The sequence below is a fragment of the Labrus mixtus genome, chromosome 8, assembly GCF_963584025.1.
Source record: "Labrus mixtus chromosome 8, fLabMix1.1, whole genome shotgun sequence".
Classification (NCBI taxonomy): Eukaryota; Metazoa; Chordata; class Actinopteri; order Labriformes; family Labridae; genus Labrus; species Labrus mixtus.
In genome coordinates, this window is record NC_083619.1 from 17,972,318 (window position 1) to 17,995,659 (window position 23,342).

General features: G+C 38.1%; 1 protein-coding gene across 3 annotated transcripts; it reads right to left on the reverse strand.

The window, feature by feature from the left end:
- Positions 1-1,074: 1,074 nt before the first annotated feature.
- prkacbb (protein kinase, cAMP-dependent, catalytic, beta b) lies at positions 1,075-12,872 on the reverse strand. 3 transcript variants are annotated; one of them, XM_061044820.1, is made up of 11 exons: positions 12,721-12,803; positions 9,249-9,302; positions 8,786-8,847; positions 7,753-7,881; positions 7,424-7,522; positions 7,237-7,319; positions 6,446-6,572; positions 6,265-6,360; positions 5,459-5,581; positions 5,205-5,369; positions 1,075-2,566 (listed from the first exon to the last, which is right to left on the reverse strand). In XM_061044820.1, exons 1-11 carry the CDS (start codon positions 12,764-12,766, stop codon positions 2,441-2,443), a joined length of 1,110 nt encoding a protein of 369 aa, XP_060900803.1. In that variant the 5' UTR covers positions 12,767-12,803; the 3' UTR covers positions 1,075-2,440. The 3 variants fall into 3 exon arrangements, with proteins under 3 accessions (XP_060900803.1, XP_060900804.1, XP_060900805.1); XM_061044821.1 differs by lacking the exon at positions 9,249-9,302 and having other exon boundaries at positions 12,721-12,872; XM_061044822.1 differs by lacking the exon at positions 9,249-9,302 and having other exon boundaries at positions 8,786-8,841; positions 12,721-12,812.
- Between the last annotated feature and the right edge of the window lie 10,470 nt (positions 12,873-23,342).

Below are 23,342 nucleotides of genomic sequence, written 5' to 3' on the forward strand. Positions count from 1 at the left end.
GACGAAAGAACTACGGCAAGGCGAAAGGCCCAAAAATACCGAGGTCGACATAACAATCGTAAATGCGAAATAACAACATAGGGGTTTTTTTTTTCTCACAAGGGGGACAATATTATGAATGATCCACCTTCATTTACTAATAAATACATTTAACCCAGTATTTACTTTACTGTGAAATATGTACGTTGTAGACTCAGCAGGATACTCTTTAATTTTAATGAAAATTATTATATTTGATCAACCAATACTAGTTTATTACCATACACTGTAAATATTAGGTTTATATACTAGTTTATTACCACACTGTAAATATTAGGGTTATGTACTAGTTTATTACCACACACTGTAAATATTAGGTTTATATACTAGTTTATTACCACACTGTAAATATTAGGGTTATGTACTAGTGTATTACCATACACTGTAAATATTAGGTTTATATACTAGTTTATTACCATACACTGTAAATATTAGGTTTATATACTAGTTTATTACCACACTGTAAATATTAGGGTTATGTACTAGTTTATTACCACACACTGTAAATATTAGGTTTATATACTAGTTTATTACCATACACTGTAAATATTAGGTTTATATACTAGTTTATTACCACACTGTAAATATTAGGTTTATATACTAGTTTATTACCATACACTGTAAATATTAAGTTTATGTACTAGTTTATTACCACACTGTAAATATTAGGTTTATGTACTAGTTTATTACCACACACTGTAAATATTAGGTTTATAACCGATCTTGTTTGTCAACTTTTCTTCAGTTAAGTGACCCTTTTTGATCATTTAATTGCAATAACTTATTGCCTGACAAATTTATATTATAATTCTGACTTTCATGGCTGGTCTCTGCCAAAATGTACCTGTAATAATTCTGAACTAAATTTAAAAAATAAGCCTATCACGAAGAAATCAAGCCCAGTTTCTTCTTCTCAGTATTCATCTACTCTGGACTACTACATGTTGAAATTCAGGCGGTTAATTCAGTGGGTCAATATGTGAACAGTTGAACAGGATTTGGCGTCTCACATTTCACAGACAAGAACACATCCTCAACACTTTTAAAAATAAAATTTATTAGCATCTCTAATGTGTATAAATAAAAACATATATGAAACAAGGTATATGCGTATGATGTAATGAGTTTAACAATAACAAGGTTAAATGTGATACAAACGAGCAGTCTTCATTTGAGCCAGTGTATTGTGAGGAAACTGTACCTTGAAATCAAGTTTTCAAATATGCATACCTATAAGTCGCAAATCAAATCTGCATTCTTTAATAAGAATAAAACTTAGATATCCAATGGGGACTGATAACAGGGAGATTATGGTAAATATTAAGTCTTGAATTCCTGTTTTGCAACATTTCAAAACATCCTTGATTCAATACATTACTTTTTTTTTTAGGTTGCAGTAACAATGTTGAGGCACAAGCCAAAACAGAATCCATAATGACCATCTTGGCTTTTCATTAACTCAATAAAACCCCTAAAGGGGAATTTAGCTCACTCTCTTTACCAGGTACGAAAGTCACATTGTTCAACAGACAAAGAATTAAGGGTCCTTAATAAGCAGACCCAGTCAGGGACAACATGACTGTAATTTTAGACATAGCAACAAAAAGAATAGTCAAAATGAAAACATTGTACATGTCACTAACAGACCCCAAAAGGACCAAACAAACAACTCTTCTTCCCGAGTGTACACGCTATCTCACTTTCTGAGCCTTGGCCAGAACGCTAAGTAGACAGTAACTGGGTGCTTCTGTTGAGGCTCTGACAATTTCATTTCTGGGTTAAAAGCAGATAAGGAAAAATCTCCCTTCTTGTGTTTTCCCTATTTGGTCATTCTTTCAACATCAGACGAACCAGACGTATGCACATAGGGCCAATGCTACCTCTGAAAGCTGGCCAGAATTGAACACAAGCCAAAGTGACGAGGATCCGTAACAGACAGGTACATACAAACTGGCGACCAGAGGGAACAGTATACAACACACACATGGGCATGTGTGTGTGTGCGGAGAACTGCCATGGACATGTCAGGTACAATATGTGGACTGTTATTGGCCATTGTCTGAGTTTTCTCTCAAATTTAAAAAAATATCACATTTTTTAAAAGGGGTAACAACATCCAAGACTAACTGCTTTAAAGTAAAAAAAAAAAAAAAAAAAAAAAAGGTAGGTACAAAAAAAAGAAAAAGAAATAAGTGATGTGTCTGCTTTAATACGCAGGTGTGTAGGTGACGTGACAGTGAGAGGTTATCGGCACCCAAGGATCGTGGAGACCTCATTCAGCCTTGTGGAATGAAGGGACTTTGTAGTAGATCTGAAAAACGATGGTCTCTGCTCCATCCAAAGTCTTTAGAAGAGTGCAAAGATCCCCTTTATTTCCCTGATATATCCATGTTCTCGCATCCTAAAACTCCGCAAACTCCTTCGTGCATTTTTCTGTTACAGAAACGCGGACTTCCTCCTCTTCGTAGTCGTCGAAGTTGCTGGTGTCCCCTGGGCCTCTGCACTTCGGTATGAACGGTGCTTCAACCTGCAAGTACAAGAGAGTTACGTGTTTAAGTGGGCAGGATTTATATATCGATGTCTGGCCTGCCAATCGCAAGAACATCTAAGACGCACAAGGGAAAGGCAATTACATCTCTCAGAAATGATGGCAATGCACCGCACTATAAAAAAGAAGAATTCTACAAGGGAGGGAAGGTATGAATGATACCATAACACACTGACAATCTGACAGCTTGAGGGGTAAGTATGCATTAATAGCAGTGCTTGACAGAATATGAACCTCTGTTCCGTCTGTAAGATTGAGATTCATTGGGTTCAAGAATTTCTGAAACTTTCCAACACCAACTATCAGGAATACTTCTGCAGCTATATGTAAGGTCACAGAGTCGGCAGGGCCTTAAGTTCTCTCAACACAACAGGGTCTAAATCCCCATTTAACAACTATCAAGTCTGCTCCCTCTTGTTGACAGCAGGCTTTTTAATCCCAACTTTAAAGTGTCGCCATTCAAAAAAAGATATCAACACTCGTTCATTCAGACACGGTCAGACGCCACTTTGTACAAAGTAGTTCATCTCAAGCACAACACCCGCTCCTAAAGGACGCTAATGACGGGGATTTTTGTGTGGCACACACCAGAGGGGAGTTTTATTAACTTCCTCTACTACCTCAATGATTTATTTTTGAGGAGATACAAAATAACTTGACACGTCACACCTCAATGATTGAGATTAACCATCAGTTAAATTAGTGCCACTGTTTTTGCAAGTATTTGTAGTTCTTTTTAACCTATAGAAGTGCATTCACCGGAGACATGTTTGTACAATAGCACACCATGTCTACCATAAAAATAAGATTTGTTAAATGTTTAAGGTTTTCTGCGGGGTTTGGGAGTCCTAGAATTCTCCTGCATACATCTAAAAAGTACAACCATACATTCCGATATTTTGGCCATACTATTTTTATTAAACATGAAAATGATATCTCCTCCTTCTTTTTTTTAAAAAATAATTCTTCATTAAATAACAAGTATTCCTAGTTTAAACATGTTCATATCTTGACATTTAACATTTAAAAAACTACAACCCTGCAAATGATTTCAAACCGGCCTCTCTGCAGTGATTGGACGGAAGGGCTACAATGCATCAATTGGCCGAGCATTGGAGCGCCCCCTCTTTTCCTTATAAGGTTATCAGCCCGTTGTCAGTAAATGTCATGGTCATGTCAGAGTGCAATGCATGTTTCATTTTACAACACACAAGAATCTGTATTGCAGAGTATGTTGTTGTTCTTTGAGGCTGAGGACACGACACAAATCTAAGTCTGCTTTATGCTATTTCTTCAGAGTTGTCAGTCCACCTTCCTCCTCTCTGTATTTACTAAACATTCAGTGTTTTAGCTGCCAGAGAAGAGGTAATGTAGGTGGAAAGATACTGAGCGACATAGCTTCAACAACATACCGGGATGTGTCTGTGTGCAGACATATGAACACTGCTGTAGTCTTAAACTGGGACCAACTTGTATTTCATAATCTGGATGACATGTATGGCTATAAGTTTGTGGGGTTGACACTGTAAGAATTGAGTTTTTTTAGCACATTCACACCACATGTCACACCTACCCATTCACACACTGATGGCAGATGTTGCTACTGAGTGTAAAGGGACAATCAGAAGTAACGTACACATTCATATGCCGCCACCAAAGCACCGGGAGCAATTTGGGGTTAAGTGTCTTCACACACATCGGACATTTGGCTGCAGGAGCTGGGGATCAAACGCCCAACCTTCCAGTTGAGAGACGACCTACTCTATCAACCAACTCTACCAACTCAACCACAGCAGTACTTTGTGAAATCATTCGGTCAAGTATGATGTTGAATGATGAATATACATTTTTGTCGTAAAGACAGAAAAACAGAAGATTCAGTCATCAGGAAGTGAATGGGTTTCTTTAGTAGCCTAAAACTTTCATAATATAAAAACTACATGAACCTTATTTTTTCCTGTAAATGAATCAAAACCACAACTTTAAGCATCAATTCCGGCTGAAACAGATACGTTTACCCCCTTTTTTTTTTCACAACCAGTGATAAAGAATGGGATCATCACTAAACTTGGGAAGAACATAAATAGTAAAGGTAATCGGTGCTGAAATAAACTGAATCAAAGCTCAATAATTTAAGCGTCTTTGAGTATTTAGAAAAGCGCTATACAAGTCAAATTTATTATTATTATTATTAGAATTCAAATGATTCACAGCTGGTGGAGTCAGATTTACAGATGCTTTCAGAAAGTCTGAACTTTTGAAAGCAATAGCGTGATTGTATAATAATGAGGTTAAACAGAATCAACAGATCAATGAGGTTCAAGCCGGGGTTAAATATCTACTTTGACTAATCGAAGAGCTTCATTAACATTGTCACCCTGCAAAATTGCATGTGGCACTGATAGCTCACAGCCGGTGAAGCAGAGTGATTTCAAAGTGTGAAAAAACGTACAGCAACGACTGCAAGCAACAGACGCCACAGAGAATAACAAAAAAAACACAGAAATAATGAGACATTAGGAATTTACTTTCTAGAAACTTAGTATGAAATAATACTGTTAGAGCATCATGGCTGGGAATTTCACCCCCCCCGTGCAAAATGTGCTTTCTTTCTTGCCTTTCTCTCGTAGATTGCGATCCAGTCTGTCGTGGCAAACCATTTATGGCCCTTGATGTCGTTGACTCCGTTTTTCAGGTTGCCGTAACGTTTGGTCAGATCCACCTGTAGCAGGTTTCTCAAAAGGTCCTTCAAGTCAGAGCTGAAGTGGGAGGGGAATCGTACCTGGAAAGAACAGATACATTCTGTTTTGTTTGGTATACTGGAATTTTTTTTCTTCATATAGAGATTTACAAAAACCAGTAACGTCTTACCTTCCCAGACACGATCTTCTCATAGATCTGAATCGGTTGATCTGCAAAGAATGGAGGGTAGCCAGCTGCCATTTCATAGATGAGGACTCCGAGGGCCCACCAGTCCACAGCTTTGTTATAGCCCTAAAAAGATTCAAGACATCATAACTGAAGGGGGAGAACTATTCAGTTATCAAAAAGCTTTGACCAGCAGGATTACAACGACACTTTCTTATTGCCTCTGATGTATAACTGAACCACATGGACAAAATGCACAGATGAAGAAAAGGAGCCAGTCTTGGATTGAGCAAACACAGTTTAACTAATGCATTTAATATGAACAACATACAACCTGAGTGAAATAATTACATAGAAAGCTTGTAAAAATAAGACAATTTATTTACTCTATCTTTTTTTAAATTTTTTATCTATATTGTGGTATCTATCTATTTTTTTTTGTAATTTAAATTGTGCACTGTGTTCACTTTTGTTTGCAATCTTTGCTGCTGTAACACTGTAAATCTCCCCGTTGTGGGATAAATAAAGGATTATCTTATCTCACTCAAAGCATACTAACTTGCCCTAGCCTCCTGTCATTTTGCAAAAATGAGGCCCTTAGCAAAGCAAATTAAGGATCCCTGATCTGAAGGAACAGAAGCTGCACAAAAAAAAAAAATTACACACAAAAATGCAAATTGCAAAGCAAAAGAAAATTGTAACAGCAGTTTTAAAGTCATTTTTATGGTTCAGTCCAGAGGGAGAAGTGCACTTGCATTGAAAATATCCGTTTGAACATTGCAAAAGATAAGAAAATAAAACCTTCATACTTTGCTGAGAATGATTTCTGGTGCCAAGTACTCTGGTGTCCCACACAACGTCCAGGTCCTGCCTTTTACACGCTTGGCAAATCCGAAGTCTGTCACCTAGGAAACAGGAGAATCTATACGCTTTAAGCAAAGTATAAGACGGAGCAGCTTTTCATGATTCAGTTTTTGTGTTCTGGCTCACCTGAATGTAGCCGTGATGGTCGATGAGAAGGTTCTCAGGTTTCAGATCTCTGTATATGAGATCTAGTGAATGGAGGTACTCAAATGTCAGCACTATTTGGGCAGCATAAAACCGTGCGTGTGGTTCACTGCAGGAGGGGAGGAAAGAAGTGTGTTCACACACACACACAAAAACAACAACACTTGAAAGCTATCACAGAAGGGAATAAATTGTATTTGTATGTGCTGAGTTCAGGGTCCAAAATGACCCACTCTTATGGGCACTACTCTGCTGCGTTACATCCACGCTAAATGCATGCTAACCACTTCACTTACAACACACGTCGCAGGAGCACAGTGATGCACACACAAATGAACAGTCTGCTTGTGTTACATGTTCAACTTTGTCAAAGTTCAATCGATAGGAACTTTTTTTTTTTTTCAGATAGAAGCAAATGTAATATTCACAGATAGATTTTTGTTTTATACTGTAATGCAGGGGCGGCTCCAGAGGGTGGCAGAGGTAGCCTGGGCACTTCTACCTTTTTTAAAATAAAGGCGAGCCCTCTCACTTTCCTTATCTGATAAAAAAGGATCCGTGACTTAAATCCGGGATCTGATCCAATGGAACATGTTAGCTTATGAACTCACATAAATGTACTGAAACAAATGTTTGTAAAACACAAATGTATTACTTTGGACGGTGAGAAATATACTTGGCCGGTATATCTTTAAATCTAGCTGCCATCTTGAGTCAAAGAGGGAGTTTGGGACCCTGACTGAGATCATACAAGGTGTTTTTAGAATACTCACCTGAACCTTCCAATTCGTCTTAGGTGTGAGAACATCTCTCCACCTGGAACGTACTCCATCACCATGTACAAATTGGAGTTGTCCTATAGAAAGTAAAAAAGACTCTCACCATGCTGAATTAAGAATTTCCATGACCTTATATTACTACAGTACTACATTTCTTTGAGCTAATAAAAGAACCCTGTACCTTAAACGAATACTCAAGCTTGACGAGAAAGGGGAAGCTCACGGCCTGTAATATCCTCTTCTCATTTAACGTGTGTTCTATTTGCTTGAGTTTCACCACCTGTCAGATAAAAAGAGATAAGACAAACTTGTTAGAGAAACCCAACCGGCAGGATCTACAGCGACAGTAGACACTGAGAGGGAGTTTTACATTTTTTCTATTTTGTGTAATGCAACAAGAACAAGTTTTGATTGCCTCCTTTTTTTTTTTTTTAAAGGGAGATTGGAGTGCAATGGTTTTAAGTGTGAGTGCACATGTCAACACCTCTCTTGATACATGCTTCCACTGACCTTCTGCTTGTCCAGTATTTTCATGGCAAAGTATTGCTCTGTTCCTTTGTGTTTCACCAGCATGACTCTGCCAAATGAGCCCGTACCCAGGGTCTTTAATCTGTCAAAGTCATCTAGGCACGTTGTACTCTGTGAAAAACACAACAGCAGTGTTAGCCGACTCAGTGCATCTGGCAAAAAATATAAGTTTCTATTACAGTCCACCAATGTCATTGGAAATTGTCTATCAGATATTTTAGTATGTATATAAATTATTCTGATATGTACTGAGCCAGACCGATGACATTTTTGGGGCCTATATCGATTTTGGGGGGAGAAAAAAAAATCAAATACCGATATATTGGCCGATATCTTACTTAGATCTGTAGAGATAAGTACATATAGCTATACACATTTATTGTGTTGATCCCAAAAAGCAGTTATCGAACACTTGTGGAAAATGAAGACAAGATGGTCATTTAACTGGAAAGTAACTGCACATGTACATACATCAACACTTATTATAAGTGTAGTCCACATAGAACACCCTGCTGGTGACAGAGATCTGCTAGTGTAATACAATCAAAATAAAATAAAATGATATTTGACTGGTAAATAAATCTATTAAGAAGGGCACATACCTGGATTAAAATTAGCCTTTATTGATAGTCACTTGAAACGATAATATCGGCTAGACGATTAATCGGTCAGGCTTAAGTGCTGATATGAAACCTTTTTATTGAATACATCACACAGAAATAAATGCTTGTGGTGACTTAGAAAAGGTGTCATGGTGTCAGGTAGTTTCCCTGCACAAACACTACAGCTGATCAGATAGTCTTCCTCACTAGAATCAGTAGACAATGTTTGAAGAAAGTTTTTTATGAAGTTAATTTGAGTACCATTGCAGGATCAAATCTGGGCAAAATCTATTAACATTTGATTCAGAAAAGATGTATTTTCCTTCAAGATCATGATATTTGCTGTATATTATTCTCTATTGAAATTGGTATAGGTATTAAAAATCTCAGGCTCTGGATTTCATCATTCCTACCTGTGGTGGGCATTCCCATTTCCGTAAGAAATCTTCTTTGGCTTTTGCTAGAAACTCTTTTACTAAAAGAGCAAAGAAAGATAGAGTTAGCTTCCAGCTCATCTGGTGATACAAACTTAACTGTTAATATAAAAACATTTGGCTTTTAGAATTAACTGTCAAAAATTCCAAATGCTTTGGTACTAGAAGGGGAAAAGGGGAGACAGGTGGGAAATGGAAATCAAAAGTGTAAGTAAACGGAGAAGAAACTGGGGAAAGTCAACTCTCATCTGGATATTAAATCAAATCGGCGGCTAAAAGTATCACAGACTTTGTTCTAAAGATTAGACAAAGCACAAACACAGGACAACAACATCCAAGACAGGCAAGACTAGTGATGCATGCCAAGAAACTCAGTATATTTGCTTCTGTTATTTAGTAGCCTTATTCAAAAGGGAAGGGGAAACACAACATTCAGAATTACAGGGGAAGTTTCTCTGAGCATCTTGTGCATCACTTAATACGATTTGGGGAAAGGCTATTAAACACAGTGTAAAAATGGTAAGCAAAGACAAACCAATGTATGGGTAATCCAGATTGAGAGAATGCAGATAACAAAAACATGGACTTATTATCAAAGCACACAATCAAAGCAAGCACATCTAGAAAAGTTGTCACATCGAGACCAATGCTGCTCTGCCATTCTGGTCATCTTTTGGAGGAATGAGCATACCAAAAGTCTCTATTGATCACCAAGGTTTTGCAGGAACAATCACCCACATGGATGGGATGATACGGAAGAGAAGACAGAGAGAAATATAGAGTTCATGTACATAACAACAAGTGTAACACATCAACAAACATGAAGCATGTGTAGTGAATGAAAAAAAAAAACAGGAATGAAAACAGGGTTGATGTTAACCTGAGGAATTTAAACCGAGACTGACTGCAGACTGTGGTATTCTAAGAACATGTGAACCAAAATGCCATGTAGCAGAAAATCAGTCGTGCATATTAGGTGAGATCGAGAAGATTAGGACTAGACTAGAGAACAAACTGCTCAAAATCTACTTGACATCTTATGACACTCAAAATCAGGGGTTTCCTGCAATTTAACTTAAACAACTTTTGCAGACATGTCTTTGAAATAATGTGGACTGCTTTGAGAAAATGATTTGAAATCCCCACTAAAGACTCTTTAACTATTTTTAAAATCAGTTAATTGTTTTTTATTTTTCAGAGTGCAAAGAATATCCTATTTTCAGCCTCTCAACTCTTTACATTATTGATTAACCAACAGTCATTTTATCTGTTAATAGTATGGGCACCAGAACCCTCAAAATGCCAAATCTTCACAAGCCCAAAATGATGATGTCTGACCAACCAAGGACATTTATTATTAGTATTCATTACTCAGAGAAAGTTCACATTTGAGAAACTGGAACCATCGAGAGTATAACTTTCTTTTCTGACTTATGACTACAACAACTAATCAATCATACAATATTTGTGGATTAATTTTCTGAAAATGCATTATACAATGAATCAACATGAACAACATTTCTAGTTGAACACTTTTAGATTGAAAAAACAAACATGAAAATAACCGGCAGACCAATTCCTAATGAGGGAAAACTGTACTTGCTGTCCCTTGGATATCAAACATACCAAGTGGTTAACTAGAAGGAAAACTCTAATACACCAGAGTATAAGAGGAAACACTATATTGTCTGGAATCATAATTTTATTGTAAATGTATTATGTAAGTCCTAATTGGAAGTATTCCACAAACATTACCTTTCAAAAATGAAAACAGGATGTACATGTTTTTACTAAGATGAATGGCTAAAGCTGAAATAACATGTGTTCAGGAAATGTATTTATAAATACATTGCTAGTACTTTGCAAGTCTGATCTGCTCTTACTTAGTCATCAGTGTTACACTTAAGTTCATATTATTTGTTGGTAGATGAGTCAAATCCAGGTCAAACTTAATGGATGTTCCATGTCTTGTGCTACATTCCTCCACCATGTTTTATTAACATTTGGCAAGCTGTTTTTTTCACTTAATATAGAATACGTTGGCACAGTGAGTTTAAGATGTCATGATGGTAGCTGTTGAAACTCCCTGGGCAGGCTTGGCTGCACTGAGACTCTTCCAACTGTCCCAGCTGAAGGCAGCTATATACAGTAAACAGTAAATGGTCTGGTGTATATACAGCTCCGTAGGTAACCAGGTCATGTGGCCAGAGCTGCTACAGTCGAGACAGATCTGCAGCTAAGGGCACAGTGTCAGCTTAAACAGGTTTAGCAGTTTGCCACGGTGCAGGATCTAGGGATCATAGTAACACTCAAAAGAAATGCCTGCCAGTATTGCAACTGCTGATCTGATCATCTGTGTCCACCTGAGCGTGTCTGGTTGGCACTGCGCACTCTGTGTGCCTGGTCTCTCTCAACGGGTCAATAAATCTCAGACAGCGTAATCAGCGCATCATTAAGTGACTCTACTATATACAGACTAAATGCCTAACTGAACACAGACTGTGCTCTGTATGTATTGAAGTTTTTTTAAAAAGTGCATGAAGTAGTTCAAAATGTAAGTACTGAAGGGACTAATTTTAGGTCTCACAGAATTGCAATTAATTCTGCGGAAAATACTTAACAGCTTTGATGTTTACAACAATGCATAGGTTTTTCTCCAGGGATGCTCAATGATGCGCCCATCAAAGCATATGAGTGCAAAGTAACACTGGCCTAGTCCTAGTTACGTCAAACCTTTCAAAGCTTGTAATACCCCTTATCCTCTGACGAAGGTCTGATGACAAGCTGCTCTAGTCAATGACATGCTGAGTGTGAGAAGTGAGCCTTGATGGACCTTTGTCACAGCCATGCTCTAAATAAAACCAATCCAAGTGTGTTTACGTGATAGTGTGACAGTGTGCAAATGCCGAAGACAGTAGTAGGTCCCAGTTTTATGAATGGAAAGTAAGCATTTGTCATTTCTTCTCCATATTTGGTCACAGTTGCAGGACAGAGGGAAAGCTGTGTTTATGTAGCCAGGAATAAAACATGGCAGAGAAGCCTGAGGCAGAAACAGTCCCACGGGGGCTTCTGGGAAAAATAAAATAATGTGCTATTTAAAACAATAACACATGGGTTTGTGGCTTCTAGCTGCAATCTTAACATCATCAGGACAAAGTTTGTGTGTGATACAGCTAGCTGTTCTCACTAAAGCTGCAGCTTAACACAGCAATAACTCATATTAACCTAAGTGAAGGATGACAGCACACAGGAGATGATGATGATGATGATGTGATGCTAGCCTGGGGTTTTGAGCTATTATCTAAGGCTTTAGATGGGAAGCGACTCAAGTAACTCTGTTTGTACAGGCCTGAACGGCTAGCACCATCAAAAGGCAATGAAATGACAGGGGCCTTCTGAGGGCTAATCCCCCTCCTCACAGCTAAAGTTAGCATGCTACCTATGTGGGCATCAAGCTTGATCCTCCCTTTTGCTCCAGTTGGCATGCAAACACCCTGAAACGTGTTGCAGTGTCAACATTAGTGAATTTATCGATATGAGCATTGCCTTTAATAAGCTGTTTACACTGTAGCTTCCCCCCCCCCCCCTTCCCCACCTCCCTGCAGCAAAGAACAACATTCAAGGGGTCTTTCTCGCAACTTCTTGCCAATTTAACTAGGCCGTTTGCTCGTATTTAAATTAAAAAACATAAAATCCCGAGCATGTACATATATATTTAACTAATTGTTGTTGTTTTTTTTTTTTTGCAGCGCTGGTGAGATACGTGGATGACGGATGGACACGGCCCTCCCCTGTTTTTACTGTTAGCAGGCAGCTCGGACAGTGTAAGTGTAACAACATGCTAAGCTATCCATGTTGAAGAAGGCTTTGTTAAAGTGTCAAAACACAACATTAATGGAGGGTAACAAACTCACCGCTCTCTAGCTCGTTGCCCTTCTTGGCCGTGGCAGCGTTCCCCATGACTCACGAGAGATGGCGGTGGCTGCTAGCTGACGTTCCTGCCGCTGGTATCCCCTAGCTGCCTTCAAAATAGGTGAGTTTAACCCAAATCGAAATAATCCAAAAGGTGAAACTCTCGCCACGAAAATTACAGTCAGGTGTCCCCCTTTCCAACCGACCCCCCTTTACTCTCCCCTATCCCGTCTCTCCCACACCGCTCCTTCGTCCCTGTCAAGATTTCCGCTCTCGCTTGTTCAGTAATGTCTTTATGGTTGACATGGAGCTAGCGGTCACTTCTGTTTCGAACTAGTCTGCTGCTGCTCCTGCTGCTCCCCCCTCCTCCCCCTCCATCCCTCACCACTCAGCTGCATTCACGGCACGGTAAGATGTCTGTAAAGATAACAGACTTGACTTCACTATGGCATTCACGGATAAACAATAGACATTTGAATAATTGTTTTTGGATGCAAAGGCTGCTGCTGTGTTCATCTTGTAGGCCTTTTTAAGATTTTTGAAGGTGGCCCCAAGAACTTGACAACCTTTCTATAGTCTTTTTTTAGTAGGCTAAGTAAGTTAGTCAAATTTTTTTTAATTATGCGAATTACGGAGCTGAACGTTTATTTTATTATTAGGCCTGATGCAAACATGAAAATACCTTTGTTTTTGTTCCCCGAAAAAATCTTTATTGAATCTGTTTTTAATAATAATATTAATTATATTAAACTTTAACTAATTAAGATGTTATTCAATATTTTTTGCATAATTTATACATAAAATATTGAATAAATGATTCCCATCCCACCCATTATTATTATTGACTGTCTCCGACTCCTGATTCATACATTAAGGTCAAATTAAAATGTAAAAATTACGTCAATTTTTTTTTTTTTTTTGCTTACTCTATTTAAAGTCTTAAAATCAATTCTATGAAATATTAAATTTCTGTATTATTTAAAATTTAAAATATGCCTAGCTCAAGTATAAACTTTATGAAATAATGACTAGCCTACTCAAGTGTTTTGTTTTTTTTTAAATTTTAAATCATTATCCTTAAAGTTAAGCTCCTTTTTAAATCCAGCTTTAAGGTAGGCTTAACGTTTCGGAGTAAGAAGTGCATGTCCCTCTTAAAATGTATTGAGGAAGAAGTATAACTTCGCATAGTTACAATCTAAACATTTAGAATACTGAAGACTCAAAGTCCCTCAAATTTGAAAACAAGTGAATGGGCCTACGTTAGTTATTCATCTGATTGTAGAAAATGTAAATCAAGTCTAATAAAAGGCCTAACATCTCTAGATAGAAAAGTATCAACATTTAACTAGGTAAGTTATTTATTAGGCCTATATTGTAATGCATTACCAACAAATGAAAGCATAATAATCTTGTTCAATGAGCAGGTTATGAATGCAAGGACAAACTATTTATCTTTCTTAATAAGCACAGCCCCAGTGTTGGCCATCTTGGAAATCATGTAGGCCTACCTCTTTAATCAACGTATTTCATCCCCTGAAGAATGTCTTACATTTTTTAAATGTTTAATGATAAAATCAGTGAGATACAATCCACAATTGTGGCTCCTGATCATTTTTTTTAATGTCCCATGTCCCAACCATTTGTATGCCAGTTTCTTAGAATGCTCTTATCACTGCACAGCTAAAGCACTCTTCAAGCCCTGTTGATGTACTGTCTCCTAAATACTTCTTGGAATTCATCAAGGTGATGGCCCTTAGGCTACTTTCAATAGTTAAAAGTTCCCTATCCTCTGGCCGTGTCCCACAATACTGCCTGTGTTCAGCCACCTGTTACAAAACAAGGCCTCGAGCCATCGGACTGCAACAACTACAGACCAATTTCAAAATGATCATATTGCAAATATCCTAGTGCACTTCATCAAAGTACTGAAAAATAATTACATTTATGAATAGTTCACACAAACTGTGCTTATTAAAGTTACAAATGGTCTTTTAAGAATGGCTGATACTTGTTTGCGCTGTCCTTGTGCTGCTGGATTTAGGTGCAGCATTTGATACAGTAAAACATAAAGTTCTGATTGGGACTGCTCTGAAGTGGTTTTACTCATATTTAACGCTCAAAACTGTTTCGTATCTATTGATGATCATGCTTCCCCTCACTCCACAGCAAATTGTGGAGTCCCTCAAGGGTCAATACTGGGACCAATTTGATTCTCTATATGCTCCATCTTGGCCACAGTATACAAAAACATAATGTTCAGTTTCACTGCTACACTGATGATACACAGCTGTATCTCCCAATATAATAAATGGCTTCTACAAACCTCTCAGATCGCTTGTTTTACAGACATAAAACATAAAACAAACATAGAAAAAAACGTAGAAAAATAGATTTCTCAAATTAAACCCTGATAAAACTGAGATTTTAATAATTGGTCCTGATAGGTTGCAGAGATATTTAGTTATCCCTTGGTCCTCATTTTATTGTCTGGCCCCAGAAACTATATCTCAACTCTAGTCCCCTTACCAGCCAGTGTGCAGCCTGCGATGCTCCGCCTCACTGTTCCCACCCTAAACTTTGAAACCAAAGGAGACCGAGCATTTTCTGCTATGGCTCTTGGCTGTGAATCAACCTGCTTGCATGGATCTCAGACTAGCAACATCAGTATCTTCTTTTAAATCACTTAAAAAAAGAAGTATTTTTTTCCGAAAGGCCTTCTTGTAGTTCTTGTTTGAACCATGTTTTTGTTTTATTAATTTTTACTGTCTCCTTTGGTCAATCAGTGTTTAGGTTGTTTCTATTTTATTCTCTATGTCTTCTTGTTTTATACATTGTTAATTTTATTTTCATGGTTTTATTGGGACTTAAGAGTTGTCTGTTTCACTGTTTGGATATTTATTTTCCATACAAAGCACTTTGTTACCGTGGTTTATAAATTAACTTTATTATTATTTTCATTATTATTATTATTATTATGTTTTTGCTATTATTATAGAAATAGCTTTACCTTTTACAGCTACAACATTTAAATACTATACTTACCATTTTAACATGTTTTTGGCCTAACACTAAAAGTCATTTTGTCTGTATAGAGAATTTGTACTTTTGGTACATTTTGATGATCGTAGATGCAGGACTTGTGATTGAACATATTTTCTTAATTGCAGTATAAAGTTTTTACTGTTCATGTATAGCCTACAAACAGTTCACTGTACTTTGCTAAACTGACTACTTAAATCCAAGGTGGACAGATGCTCCATCAGCCCAGTGTCATGAAGACCACTAGTAAGTTCAGAAATAATTGGATAACCAAGCATAAGCCTCAGTGTTCAGAAGACACAGTGCAGGTTACTGTAGCTGTAGTGGTTTGGTTTGCAGATCTCACTGCTCAGCCCTGTGCAGATATCTTACATCTAATTATCATCAGCATGTGGATGGGAGGTCCCCCCCTTCACTGCGCCAGCTGTCATATTTGGATAAGGTATCTGATGATTGATGTTTCCTATTTGAATACATAATAACTGTGTAGCCTTGCCTTCCACTTAAGTAAGTTAGAACAGTCTTCTCCCAGTAACAACACAGTGAAAGACAACTGTTAATACACCATATGGATACATTTTGTAGGCTGCTCCTTACCAATCATTTTATAATTGATCTCTTAATTATTAACTAGTGTATGGTCTGTCTGGCCTGTATTGGTCTGTATTGGAAAAATCCCATCAAAATCCAAAGGCAACCAAAGCATCTAAATATATTAGATTTTAAATTATATAAAACAGAGAAAGCAATAGAGAGTGTTCGGTATATTTGCTGAAAAATTTTAATACTATTAACAAGATGGGATCAATAAATTGGCCTGGCAAGCAATGGCACATTTGTAAAGCCACAATAATTTTTTTGTAATTATAATCACATGAACTATTATGCAATTAATAAGCTAGTAAGTACGTTCATTGACTCAAGAGCTGTACTAATAAACAAAACTACCAGAACTTGGGCTTTAACTGAGTAATTACATTTTATGTAACTTTACTGGACTACAATCAAAAGGGAATTATGTCTCTCCATTACACCGATCCTGATTGTTTTCAGATTTTGATTTAGTACACTCACAAAAATAACGAGCTCTCTACAGATTTTATAAATGTAATGTAAAATCTTAATATTAGCTCCAATTCAACCATCTAGAATGGTACATTTGTATTAATACATTAACACAATAATGTAAGAAATGCAATGCTATTCATTTGAATACTTTTGTTTTTTTTAAGTTCATCTTGCTTGTAATAATTATTTTTGGTGAAGTTGTTTTTTTTTGGTGCAGTAGTAAAACTCTTGAAGTAAATGATCTGAATACTTCCTTCACATACAGTTGCAAGAAAAAGTATGTGAACCCTTTGGAATTTCTTTGTTTTCTGCACAAGTTGGCCATAAAATGTGTTCTGCTCTTCATCTAAGTCTCAACAATAGACAAACACAGTCTGCTTAAACTAATACCACACAAACAATTGTATGTTTTCATGTTTTTATTGAACACAACATGTAAACATTCACAGTGCAAGGAGGAAAAAGTATGTGAACCCTTGGATTTAATAACTGGTTGACCCTCCTTTTGCAGCAACAACCTCAACCAAACTGTAGTTGCAGATCAGACCTGCACAACGGTCAGGAGGAGTTTTGGACCATTCCTCTTTACAAAACTTTTTCAGTTCAACAATATTCTTGGGATGTCTGGTGTGAATCACTCTCTTGAGGTCATGCCACAGCATGTCTATCGGGTTGAGGTCAGGACTCCGACTGGGCCACTCCAGAAGGCGTATTTTCTTCTGTTGAAGCCATTCTGTTGTTGATTTACTTCTGTGCTTTGGGTTCATTGTCCTGTTGCATCACCCATCTTCTGTTGAGCTTCAATTGGTGGACAGATGGCCTTAACTTTTCCTGCAAAATGTCTTGATAAACTTCGGAATTAATTTTTCCGTCGATGATAGCAATCTGTCCAGGCCCTGATGCAGCAAAGCAGCCCCAAACCATGATGCCCCCTCCACCATACTTCACATTTGGGATGAGGTTTTGACGTTGGTGTGCGGTGCCTTTTTTTTCTCCACACATAGTGTTGTGTGTTCCTTCCAAACAACTCAACTTTGGTTTCATCTGTCCACAGGATGTTTTGCCGGTAGTGCTGTGGAACATCCAGGTGCTCTTTTGCAAACTTCAAACATGCAGCAATGTTTTTTTAGACAGCAGTGGCTTTCTCCGTGGTGTCCTCCCATGAACTCCATTCTTGTTTAGCGTTTTACATATCGTAGATTCGCCAACAGAGATGTTAGCATGTGCCAGAGATTTGTGTAAGTCTTTAGCTGACACTCTAGGATTCTTCTTCACCTCATTGAGCATTCTGCGCTGTGCTCTTGCAGTCATCTTTACAGGACGGCCACTTCTAGGGAGAGTAGCAACAGTGCTGAACTTTCTCCATTTATAGACAACTTGTCTTACCGTGGACTGATGAACATCGAGGCTTCTAGAGATTCTCTTGTAACTCTTTCCAGCTTTATGCAAGTCAACAATTCTTAATCGTAGGTCTTCTGAGCGCTCTTCTGTGCAAGGCATGGTTCACATCAGGCAATGCTTCTTGAGAGTAGCAAACTCAAAACTGAAGTGTGTTTTTTATAGGGCAGGGCAGCTTTAACCAACACCTCCAATCTCGTCTCATTGATTGGACTCCAGGTTGGCTGACTCCTGACTCTCTTGGAGAAGTCAAGCCTAGTGTTTGTCTATTGCTGTGACTTAGATGAAGATCAGAACACATTTTATGGCCAATTTATGCAGAAAACTAGGAAATTCCAAAGGGTTCACATACTTTTTCTTGCAACTGTATGTTTGATCTGCAAGATGTCAAGCGTGACGTTGTGATGTAGTGACGTTTCTCTACACAAGAGGGCAGCATATCTCTGTTATATAATGTGAAACCTGTTCCACTTCTGTGTGCTGTCATGTTTGTGCCCTGACCGCAGTCAGAGCGACTTGATTTAATTTCTTGATTTAATTGTGGTCAGTTTTTCCTTTCGGTTCAGTGTTATATTGCATTTGGCTGCTGCAGGTCTGTTGTTTGTCTACTTTGTGAATTTTCCAAACAAGGCTTATTCTTGTAAACAAACTTTTTGTAACAAACATGTGAAAGTGCAGCAAGCCCTGTTAGAGCTGTGGTATGTCTGATGGTAAAAACAAGAAGTATTTTGTGAATTCATTGATAGCCAAGATTTTTTTCCTCTCCCATCAAAGAATAGTGCCACATGTTGTGTTTCAGAGAAAATGCATGCTATCCTTCCCTTGAAGAGATATTTTCATTATTGGATGTGACGCTCATCTGTTTTTACTCTTTTATCTCCTTATTTCTCTTTTCTTTGTATTTTCACCCCAACAAACAGCATGTCATGTTCTTCCCAGCTGACCAGCTGTTCTCCATATTGGCTTTCTTATGTTTGCCGCGAACAGGCCCGGCTGTGCTTCAAAGGGAATGATTTATGCGCTTACAAAAAATGAATGAAAAACCATAACTTTCCTGTTTTCTGATTTGGTCTGTTAAGAGCTCTAACTATAGACTGTGCTGCATAATTTCACACTCTCATCAAAAGATTAAACAACAAAAATAAGGATAATAATGCTTGTATCCCCCCCTGTAACCAAGACACACCATGTTCACTTGTTTACAAGACTAATCAGAGTAAAATATGTAGCAATTTCAATTTTAAGCCTTTATTTATCCAGGCTATTGAAATATTGTGTAAAGTGGCTGTATATCAGACACACCCTGCTGCACATTCACACAGGAGCTGCCGAGTACAACCACAGATTTCCTCTGTTGGCTACTGACCAACTCCACTCCAGTGGTTGGGGCTTGAGTGCTTTCCTCCACAGCACATCAACTGGATTTATAGGGAGTGGGGTGTGCGATATTTGCAGTTCTCCAGCTTCTGGTTGTCACTGGATCCCTAAATTTCCCTACTCTTGTACGGACTCAAACTAAAAACATTGCAATTGCCAGCAGGCTTTTATCATTTAAGGATAACTGAGACCTGAAGTGTAATAACTAGATTCATTCTGCTTAAAAATGATTTTTTTGTTGGTGTGGTAATGGAAATACTTGTGTTAAGAAATGTTCTGTTAAACATGATTTGTTGCACTTAATTGTTTAAAAAAGCCATCAACTGAACCATATGTGTTCAAATCAGAGTTATCTCAAGGATATGTGCTGTTAAATGGAGAAACAAAAGGTTACAGGTCATAAGCAGACAGAGATGATCTGGTTATCTCCTTCTTATCAGCCACCAGCTCCTATTAGGATGTTACCATGTGGTTCCAGGACATTACCCATTTCCTCCTCTGTATATCAAAGCCTCAAGGTCCACCTCCCTCCCGCAGCCTAATTCATTCCAGATGAGCACAATGGGACATTTGATTTAGTGTGCAAGACACATGTATACAGCTGTGTCAGCCTGCCTCAAACAGCTGGCGGAGAGCTGCAGTACAACTTTTAATCATGCATTTGTTTATGTAATTAAGCTTTAAAAAAACAGCACGGACGGCTGTGTTGCATTGTCCTCAGCTGTGGACCGATCAGATCTTTCAGCATGATGTAGGTCCTGTCTTTGTTGTAGATCACACTGCTAGCAAATACTCGTGGTTTTAATGATATGCAGGTGATACAAATCATGTGCAAACTGCACAAGGTCTTCCAAGTGTGTGTCAACACACATGACAGCTCTCCCACTGAATATATTCCAGTTCAATATGTACTTTGGATCAGGGACAAGAGGCTCAAATAACATGTTGCAAAAGCCTAAAGACTGATTTTGTTACCAAGATATAGTGAGATTTTGTACTTTTTAACAGTGTTTAAACATTAAGCTAGGAACAGAAAATGAGGGACTAAAAGTAGGCAGAACATGCCTTATCTTCACTTCCTGTGTGTGCTTTGTAGTATTGGTGCTTGTACATGAAGCTCAGTGCCCTTTTGCAGCTCCGAGCAGGGTAAGCTCCAGGCATCAAGAGGTATCACATATATACAGAAAGTCTGTCTGGGAATGTTGATCTAAAAACCATGAGGGCTTGTCTTTATTCAGTCTCTATTCATTGAACCAGGTCTCCTTTGTGGCCTCATGCAAGGGGAATAACCACACTTTTTTTTTTTTTTTGTCCTTTTGGCAGGCTTAGTGGTGCACTACAACGTAAACGCCTGTAATTTCACAAGCACAAGATAATGTATTCTTCCTAACAGAGGATGGTCTCAAAGTGCTAAGACAGTTGCAAAGGCAGCTAATTTGGGATATATGCACACAATATCCCTTTGAAGTTGTGTTTTAGTGTTGGTGCTCTGAAAATCTCCCTGTTAGAAAACAGCACATAGCTGCTTTCTGTTTTACACTGTGTCCATTGCTGAAGGGAAGGTAATGTTGCGTTTGATTAAGAGGAGGATTAATTCATTAACAAAGCAGGGCATGCATGAGGAAGTTTAAAGTATTGCAAGGAAAGTGGTCCAGGTCACCTTGGCAGCGTCACACTCGTGTATTCCTTTTTCAAAGAATGCCTCTGTAGATTTTTCTCCACTTTTTACTCGCAGATAAGGTGATTCATGCTTACTCTGCCAGGGGTGAAAATATTGACCAGACAGAGAGCAACACAGTCAGTGTCTTTTTTTTTTTTTTCAACTGCAGTGTTTCAGAGATGGCAGAGATTATGGAAGGATAACACTGCACAACATGGCCGCCCCAAACCAGATCAAAGCAAAGACAATCAAAGCCAGAGTGAAAGCTACAGCAGTAAGCTCTTTTAAATGTCTGCCTCCCGCCTGTCCGCCCCAACCCGAGCTAGAGAGTGTTACCCTCAACTCAACTGTTTCCATCCCAAGTCTTTCCACTTCTGGGACCGACATAAGCCCCCTTGTGCATGGACACTGGACAGTGAGTCGGCCGGACATAAATCCTTCAAAGCAATGCAAACAGAGCAGTCAATGACCTATGATAATATTAAACCTGAGCCGGCGTGCTGTAAAGCCTATATAATGCCAGCGCTGATAAGACATGACACTGGTCATAATCATTTACGGTTCTGGTTCAGGCTATAGAAGATCATCATGACAAACGACATGTCATGACGCATGTATGGTTTTTACATGAAAGGGTGGAACCACAGGGGCGCTCACACTACACGGTCATATCAGACTTGCAGTTTTGACCCACTTTCTCACGAAGGTTGAAACGCAGCCTGTGGAAACAAGTGACACCTCACCGTACATCTGAGAAGTCAAGCCTCCTTGACTTTTCGACCCTTCCGACCCTCTGACCCCTTTAACATGCACCCATATGTTTTTAGATTGATGAATGCATTTTTTCTACCTCCCAGACAGCCGCTCGTTTCAGTTCATTGCAGTATGGTATGAAAATCAACATCAGAGAGGTGCTTGAAAAGGGTAATCCATCATAACGGACATTTAGTCATCATTATTCTAACTGGAGGTTATGTTGATGGTTGCATGGTGATGCACATGAAAGGCTTGGATCGTTTTTAAAAAGTGTTTTTTTGAGTGCTGATAGGATAATCCAACATCTGGTAAACTGCAAATACACAAAGCTTAATCCATATTTTCATCAAGTGACAGGAATTAAAACAACTATTAACAGAGAATATTAAATCTTTAGAGGATCTAACTCTCAAAAGATTTAATTTCATTATGTTGGTTCTCCTGAAAACAAATGTGTTGATTGGTTGAGTCTTAATGCTCCAATCAACCCCTCTTAATGAACTAATAGGACTTGCATAACCACAGACAAAATAACTGCACCATTACCAGATTTTATTAAAAAGTGCTGAAATCAGTGCTGGAGGAGAAATTGAGCAGATTTTAGCATATTTTTTTTCAAAGCACAGCTTGAGGATGATGGACTATTGAACCCCTGCTCAACAGGTTATGCCCATGTTGCTCTTTGTCTACTCTTTCCTGTTAGCAAAAAATCAATAAAATACACTATTTCAGCTGGATTGGTTTTGGAGTCCAAAATTTGTGCTCTAGTGGTCATAAATCACTCCATGAGGCTTTTACACTTTAACGGTGAGCGAAGTTTTCACTTCCTTTATTGACACACTTCTAACAGAGTCTTTTTATTAGTAGGCAAGCATAATATTGCTACTCTGAGGAAACATTGATCCCTTAAAAATGCCTTGATGCCTATGACTTGGATAAAACATACTGCACTTTTTATTTGAAAAAAAATAATAACAAATATTATTTAAACATAACAGTAAGTTGCACTCAAATCTGTCAAAGTCATTTTCGTATGTCTGAATTCCTTTCACTAAAAAGGTGCAGGTCCACAAGTTTTACAATCAGAACTACCTGTCAGCAGCACTCAAATGCACCACCTTGAATACTTCTTCAAGGCAATCAATAGTTTCATTTGTATTGTCATGTTTGGTTAGTGTTAACTCAATGATTCATAAATCTATTAACTATGAACTATATTGATTATCTTTCTGAGGCAGGTGTCCAACTCCTGTAAGTTAATTTTAAAGCTGAACTGACATTAAACAGAGGCTAACCATAAGGCTAGAGATACACATCAATATAAAA

Bases quoted from the DNA above. Each gene is read 5' to 3' on its own strand.
- prkacbb (XM_061044820.1), bottom strand. From the start codon at position 12,766: ATGGGGAACGCTGCCACGGCCAAGAAGGGCAACGAGCTAGAGAGCG. The intron at 8,848-9,248 runs GTAATTCTGAAT...TTGCTCTTTTAG, and splicing joins TGCTCAGAGAAACTTCCCCT to TAAAAGAGTTTCTAGCAAAA. The intron at 5,370-5,458 runs GTAAGACGTTAC...TGTTCTTTCCAG, and splicing joins AGAAGATCGTGTCTGGGAAG to GTACGATTCCCCTCCCACTT.